Below are 7,692 nucleotides of genomic sequence, written 5' to 3'. Positions count from 1 at the left end.
CCTCTTTCATTTCTTCACCACCTTCTTGAAAAGGCCAGCGTTGCGATATTTGTTTACATCCAAACACCTGCTGATATCCAAGTCTTTCATAATGCTTAAAAGTAAGTGTGTTTCTGCTTAAGACCAAAACATTTGTATGTGGGGCCCATATGGGTGGTAAATGGACAGGTAGATATTCCCAATGGGGTTAACCAAAAGTGGCACCAGATGAGATGCACATTTTGGGCCCATACCCTCTTTGTACCCAGGTAACCCTAGCATATTCTATGTGGGGCACACTTGATTAAACCCAACCATGTTGGCAACTGGTATGGGGCCATTATGGAACCCATGGACAATCCCATATAGAGCTAATTTTTTAGCCCATTTACCACCCACATGGGCCCCACATACAAATGTTGACTGGGCCGCATCATTTGGCCCACAGAGTAGGCGCACTAGAGACTTCTACCGGCCGAGCCGACTACTTCCTGTTTAGCACTCTGCTAACTTAAATGGGGATAAAATGATTTAATCTTGTGGCTCTTCTAGACTTTCCAAATGACCAATTAATTAAATCCTGATGGTGAAACAAGTCATTTCATGGAGGTTGTGATGCTCAAAAAAATGTATCCGCTGATTTAAAGACATCTCTTTCCCAGTGTCAGTCTATGAGAGGAAGTTTTTTTGGGGCCCAATGGCATTTTGTGACAGATCCCAGAATACAGTACCACTATTTGGCCCATACGAAAACTGGCTTTAAAGTCCGGCTCACCGCCTGGGGGCCTCCTGGGGACAACACACAGAGCTAACTGTAGACATGCATAGGCCATGTGGTAAAAACCCCTGTTGGCATATCCCACGTCTTAATCGGAAAATGCTACGTTCTGAAAAAGACCTATTTTAGAAATTTCAAGTGTAATAAGCTGTTCACATGGTGCCATGCCATTGTTCCAACAGCCCCAAAATTCCCAAGCCCCATTTGTCCAGAAAATGTCCCACTGGACTGAAAGCCCACATCTGGAACAACCCGTTATCCCAAAAACAGACACCCATTATTTAAAAGTCCTGTTTCACCAATACACACTCCCTGCAGTTAAAGTTTTCTGGTGGCATTTGAGTCACAGATCCTAAGTGTTTTTACCAGCCCTTAGCTGCGTTTCCCAGTGGTGTTTGAGCCCCCGATATCAGGTGTTTTTACCAACCCTTGATGGCATTTCCCAGCAGCATTTGAGCCACCAATCTCAGGTGTTTTTACTGACCTTTCGCAGTGTTTTCCAGGAGCATTTGAGCCAACAATCTCAGGTGTTTTTACCACTTCTTGATGGTGTTTCCCAGCAGCAATTGAGCCACCAATCTCAGGTGTTTTTACCAACCCCTGCAGTGTTTTCCAGTGGCGTTTGAGCCACCGATTCCAGGTGTTTTCACCAACCTGTCCCTGCTTTTCCAGCGACTATTGTGCCACCAAAGGTATGTATTTTGACCCAAAACATGACGTTTTTCTAACCATAACCAAGCAGTTTTTGAGCCTAAGCCTAGCCATACATTCCCCACAACATATCTGACAAATGTACATATTTGTGGTTTATGGAAAGGTGTAATGTGAACATTTTTTCAGGTGATTGAAGTGTCTAGTGTGTATTTTCGGGAAAACAGGACTTCGGAACAATGAGCATTTTGTTTTTGCTGCTGCAGAAATGGGCTCTCAGTCTAATGGGACATTTTTTGGACTAACATGGCTTTGGAATTTTTGGCTGTTGGAACAATGGGAAGTCCCCGTTTAGGTGACCTGAATCGAATCTGGAAAATTGTCATAATCAGGATAATAGTGGAACATTAGTGTGCATGTACTGAATGTCTACTCTCTGAAACAACCCGGGTATTGCAGTACATGTTTGTCAGACATATGGAGTCAGTCCATGTTGTGTGTGAATGGATGGTCTTTTATGCTGCCATGCTGGCAAACAGCAGTGAATATTATCACATACCTGCTACGAAGCAGGTTAGATGTCCCCGTGCCAGCCTTCCCTCACCCCTCTCTCTCCCTCTGTTTACCTCTTGCTTGTTTTTCTCCCTTCCTCCTACTCCCCTTTCCATCACCTACTGAATTTTTTCAGTGAGGGCGTGGGAGCCAGGGAGAGAGTGAGCTAATACCTCAGTCTGATTAACTGGTGGAAAAGAGGGCTGATAGTATGAGGAGGGAGGAGAGAGGGCGAGGGCTGAGGGGAGGTAGTGGGTAGAAATGAAGGGGTGGGGGGAAGAGAGGTGAGTATAAAAGCTTTGCTGTGAGGAATTAGGGGATATTCCTCGGGAGAAAAAACACACAGAGAGATATTTCCAAGACTTCCCACTTCATAATTATCTTTCCTGGTAAGTACATTGAAACAATCTTAAAACTAACTGCAGGTGAAAAGTAGAAGTAGTTTAAACATCTTTAAAACAAGCCAAACTTTTGCAAAACTGCTCATTTTATTATTTATTATCTGGTGCATTTTTGTAATGTTTTTAAATTTTTACTGCAACGTGCAATCTTCATAGTACAATAGGCCTACAGTGCTAGTGTGTTTGTGTAAAGAGTATTTAATATGTAGCCCCAGGTGGGTCCTGCGCGTGCCCAGCATCATGCCTGTGGCTTTTTCCAATGAGGTGGGCACATTCTGCCCGCAGATATGAATCCAACAGGACCCCTGCTACGACTCAGACAGGCATAAAACTCTGTAGACACAGTTGTCAGCACCAGACACACACACACACACACTCATCTAGATGTCTTTGCCAGTCTTTTTGAACTTTGGGCCCGAGGCTGTGTTTTTGTGCCCACTGTGAGTCTGGGTCCGACTGTAAGCCAAGATATGCCTGAGGGGATGATGTTTTGCGTGCTGTGTGTGTGTGTGTGTGAGTATGTGTAAGTGAGTTGTGTGTGTGTGTGTGTGTGTGTGTGTTTACATATAATGAAAGCTGCTATTGACGGAGAAAAGCAGGGCTGTAGCAGAAACAGAATCCTGTCCAAATCCCACAAACAGAGGATGGGGATGAAAGCTTTTCTGCAGAGCAGGCATGCGAATACAATGTGTATGTTGGGGTGTTACACACATCTGGCACTGCTGTTTGCACAGGTGTCACACACCTTACCTTAGGTCAGCTATGCATGTGACTAAATGCAGATGTGTGTGCGCGTGCACGTGTGCAGAGCAGGTATGTAATAGTAAGGTAACTAAACTAAAACTAGGTGTGAAAAACATTTTAGGTAACTAAAACAAAAATATAATTGGACTTCAGGAAAAAATATCAACTAAACAAAACAATAATGTTTAAGGTTACTTACAAAACTACTTAAAATAAAATAAAAATATACAAGAAAGGTTTTTAGTTTTCATCTGTTGGTCAAATTTGGTCAGATTTGTTGACACATGAGAAGGCACTGGTGCATGTGTTTATTGAGATTGGCATGTCTACAATACTATGATTTAATTGCCTTTGCAAAGTATTAATATCTATTCTGAACTTCTTAAGTTTTGCCCCTGACAAACACCCCTTTTTTATAATAAACCCCCTAAAACTAAACTAAAACCTATCATTAGTAAAGATGCAAACTAAATTGAACGAGCAAACCCACTCTGGAAACTATAAGAAACTGAAATTAATTGAAAACAGAAATTTACAATAAAAAATAATGAAAAATACAAAACTCCACTAACCCTGGTGCAGAGCCAAGTGGAATACCTGCCTGCCAGTTATCTCCCTGCATTAAGCATAATAAGTTTGCATGGACTCCATCAGCTGGCGGTTAAACAGCTATTCTCTTAAGGTTGTTCCCCACAAACTCAGTTCCAGCTGGCCCTGAAAGCTGGCCCTGGTCTGGCCCTGACTTAACTTCAGTGTGCTGAAAAGATCTCTTGTTGTGCTCTTATGAATATATATAACTTTGGTTTGTTCCATGCAGAGATCCTGCAGCAACGTGCCAGCCTGTATAGATGCATATGTACTCATCATATGCCCAAAACCTCAGGCACAGACTTAGAAACTGCCACTTTCAGCCATTCGTCCCTGCTTGTGGTTCTTTCCCACAGCTTTAAAATTTCAGCCACTTTCTCTGCCTTTCTCTTATTTTTCTCCTAACTCTTACCTCCGTGTTGACATGACTCACTGAAACACCTTTTCTCTTCTTTTTTTCCCCAGCAGACAGGCAGATAAACAAGCCCCAGGATGAGGAGCCTTCTTCAGTTTCTGGCACTCTGTGCTGCAATCTCTTTCTGCGTCTGCTACGGTACAGATTCTCCCCGACGCTCCATCGATCAGCAGTCATTACCTATTCATAACAAATAATTGACCCCATTTATCATCATTTATGCTTAACCCGATTCCATGTTTTTCCCGTAGAGTCTCATGAAAGCACAGAATCCGTTGAAGGTGATTAAATGTTGTCTCTCGTTCATGGGAAAACATGCATGCAGTTCTAACACATAAGACACCGCCTGTTATACAGTACAATGTATTTAACCCTCATTTTACCCCTCATTAACAAACCCCTACCCTTATTTATTCATCAGTTGCACGTTGGGCATGCCTTAACTGATTAAAAAAGGATTTTTGTGAAGTAAAGTTTTATGGTTCCAGATCTGTTTGTGCCGCCAAACCAAGCCAACTCATTCATCACGCCACAGAGGGGTAACGTATACAACCCACCCAGAGGGAACGGCCACAACCATTACAACTTCATGAGGTAGAAGACACAACCACAGACACACACACACACACACAGCACAAAGCCCTTTATGTTGCACATATGTAGGACCACAAACCAGCAGAGACAGACACAGACATTATAGACCATTAAGGCGGAACTTAATTAGACTATTAAACGTCTACAACACACAGAGACGGAAACAAAATGCAGGAATGCAAGAATTTAAATGCAACAAAACAAAGACACAAGCTGTTTTTGATTACAATCCTTTTCCTTTTTTCTCACCATTCTTTCCTCTAACTGTCTCTGTCTGTCTTTATATATCTGCATTCCCCTTCTCTCTTGTCCAGGACGATAAAGTCTCCAGCCGAGAGGCGTGCAGAGACCTGCGAGGACTACTCGCCCTGTCGCTTCTACGCCTACCGCCATGGCTTTCAGCAGGCCTACCAGAGATACTTTGGCGCCCGAAACGCACCCCAGAGACCAGCTGCGACTCGTCGATACTAGACAGACAGTATCAGTGTGTCAAATTGCAGAATTATCATTATTGTCTGGGAATGAACGCGCGTTCCTTCGTTTCACATATCACGACTTTTATATAATTTATGTAGTTGTTTTTGTGGCCTCTTCTGGATGTGAAATGAGTCCTAGAAGAAAACACATTCTATAAACACGGAGTCATCCAGTGCGGCTCACAACCTGTCATTACGCTCATGTAGAAATTCATGGCCCATCTCTTGTGTAATCTCAGGATAACTTTTTATCCACTATTATCACACCTTCACAGCATTTAGGAGCTTTATGTGATATGCACGAGTGAAGCGTTCTGCTCACTATCCACTAACAGTTTCTTACGTTATCCACCTATTTATCCAGGCCGGCACTGCTGTCAGTGGTTATTTCCATTGCTTTGAAAATAAATAAAATTCCCTTTTTTGGGTTTTGTCTTAATCCTGTTTTTGCAATTTCTTGGCCACAGGGGTGTGTGAGAACATTTGGTGTTTGGAGTCAGTGTTTAAAATCAGTGGCAGATGTTAAAATGATACTGGTCCAACTTCTGTGACTGCCTCATGACTTTGCAATTACACATGTTTTGAAGGTCAGACCAAGAAATTATGTTATCAAATTATCAAACAAACATATACACAAATATATTCTCAACAGCTAGAGAAAATATGTTATAGACATTATTAATAAGATAATACCAATGCGTCACTTTACTGTTGTAGCAGGTCGAGTTATATGTAAAATGATACAAAACCTCAGGGCTGGGCCCCTCCAGTGGGTCACAAGATAAATCTGAGAGGTTTATAAGATGATTAATGAGGCTGGAAAACATGTCTGTTCAGTTTTATGTATTACTAAGCCTTGCTTTTTTTGTACAATGTTGGATATTTTTACTTCTTTGAGACACAAACAGTTACTTAAATGAAACCATCTGAGGAGTTCAGTGAGTTTAGTGAAATGTTTCTCTGGTGGAACTGATAATAACTGATAATAAGTTGGGTTTCCATTCAAATATAGCTCAAATTTTAGCTGAATGGTCAGGAAATCAGCAAAAGAAAATGCAAGTTCATGGGCTTTCCCATCCACTTCTGTTATGCTAATATTGGAGATAAGGAGTAGGTGGCGCTTTTCTCCAGTCAGGTGCCACTGCAGAAGAGGGCACAATGAGATGATTATTTAAAGAGTGCCAGTCAAACCTCAAACAAAGGAAAACAATTGATGTATAATAACACAGAGCACACCGGACAATGTAATTAGAGAGTTCTGACCACCTTGATACAATTGCTGTTCCCCTCCAGCGAAAATAACTGGAGGCCAATGTAACTGTTTTTACGAGGCTTTGGCACTCTCATTTTTAAGGTAGTAAATGCTTTGTTCTTTACAGTCAATGTACTTCTTCGTAGTAAAGCTGTTTTTTTAAGGACAACCAGCATATTTGAAGAACAATGAAGCACCTAACACACACACACATATAGATAGATAACACGTTAATACAGGACTGTTGTGGAACTCAAAATGTTATCGGCAACGGTATTATGGTGCATTCAAATGGGGTCATGTTTACTGTAATCATGATGAAGAATCCATCTGAACGCCCCCCTCGTGGTATTTACGACCTCGTTAGTGGAAATTTTGTGGAAGCTCAGAGTTCATGAGCTGTGACGTGTTTGCTGACATGTTCAGAAATGACACAGGCCATGAAGTCAAATTTTTCAGCAGATGCAGTTAATATATTGTAGTTGTATTCATGTAGCATTGTTCTGTGTAATTTCATAATATGTCTGTGAAAACAATAAACACTCCCGCTGGTGGCTGACGTGCCATGACTTGTGATGCAAGCTTGTCCGTGTAGATACAGGAGACAATATGGTGGCATTAGAGTTAAACGGTAGGCTAAGATAGGCTATGTGTCTAAAAACATTTGAGGGGAGAAATATGCAACGCAGTAACAGAATTTTGGTTCATATTTGATTAGTGCTGCTCCTTCTCAGTATTTTCAGCTTTTACATTCTGGTTCACAAATTTTCGTATCATAGCCAAACAGCATATTAAAATATGTTTCTCAAGAATGTTTAGGCAACGCAATAACAATATCTTGGTTCATATTTGATCAACACAGCTTAGTCTTACCATTTCATCTCAGTATTTTCAGCTTTCGTTTTTGCAATACAGGAAACAGTATGGCGCCCACTTCCGGTTCACATATTTTTGTATTATAGCAAAAAAGCGCACTAAAATATGTTTCTGAAGACAGTTTAGGCAAGAAATAGGTAATGCAGTAACAGAATATTGTTTCATATTTGAACAGCGCTGCATAGTTTTACCATTTCATCTCAGTAATTTTAGCCTTTGTTTTTACACGACAGGATGGCATAGACTTTCTGTTTACAAATTTTTGTATTATAACCAAAAGGCGCACTAAAATGTGTTTCTGAAGACCGTTTAGGTGAGAAATCGACAATGTAGTAACAGAATATTGGTTTATATTTGACTGGCGCTGCTTAGTTTGATTATTTATC

General features: G+C 41.2%; 1 protein-coding gene across 2 annotated transcripts; it reads left to right on the top strand.

The window, feature by feature from the left end:
• Positions 1–2,201: 2,201 nt before the first annotated feature.
• LOC125879933 (matrix Gla protein) lies at positions 2,202–5,617 on the top strand. 2 transcript variants are annotated; one of them, XM_049562108.1, is made up of 5 exons: positions 2,202–2,349; positions 4,159–4,246; positions 4,360–4,389; positions 4,597–4,702; positions 5,017–5,617. In XM_049562108.1, the coding sequence occupies exons 2-5, from the start codon at positions 4,186–4,188 to the stop codon at positions 5,171–5,173; spliced, it is 354 nt and encodes a 117-aa protein (XP_049418065.1). In that variant the 5' UTR covers positions 2,202–2,349; positions 4,159–4,185; the 3' UTR covers positions 5,174–5,617. The 2 variants fall into 2 exon arrangements, with proteins under 2 accessions (XP_049418065.1, XP_049418066.1); XM_049562109.1 differs by having other exon boundaries at positions 2,207–2,349; positions 4,162–4,246.
• Positions 5,618–7,692: the final 2,075 nt, after the last annotated feature.

Source organism: Epinephelus fuscoguttatus, linkage group LG19 (genome assembly GCF_011397635.1).
Source record: "Epinephelus fuscoguttatus linkage group LG19, E.fuscoguttatus.final_Chr_v1".
Taxonomy (NCBI): Eukaryota; Metazoa; Chordata; class Actinopteri; order Perciformes; family Serranidae; genus Epinephelus; species Epinephelus fuscoguttatus.
This window is presented reverse-complemented; position numbering and strand designations above follow the sequence as displayed.

Excerpts from the sequence above, each read along its gene's own strand:
- LOC125879933 (XM_049562108.1), top strand. The coding sequence starts at position 4,186 with ATGAGGAGCCTTCTTCAGTTTCTGGCACTCTGTGCTGCAATCTCTTTC. Across the intron at positions 4,390-4,596 it reads AAGCACAGAATCCGTTGAAG|ATCTGTTTGTGCCGCCAAAC; the intron begins GTGATTAAATGT and ends TTATGGTTCCAG. Across the intron at positions 4,703-5,016 it reads AACCATTACAACTTCATGAG|GACGATAAAGTCTCCAGCCG; the intron begins GTAGAAGACACA and ends TCTCTTGTCCAG.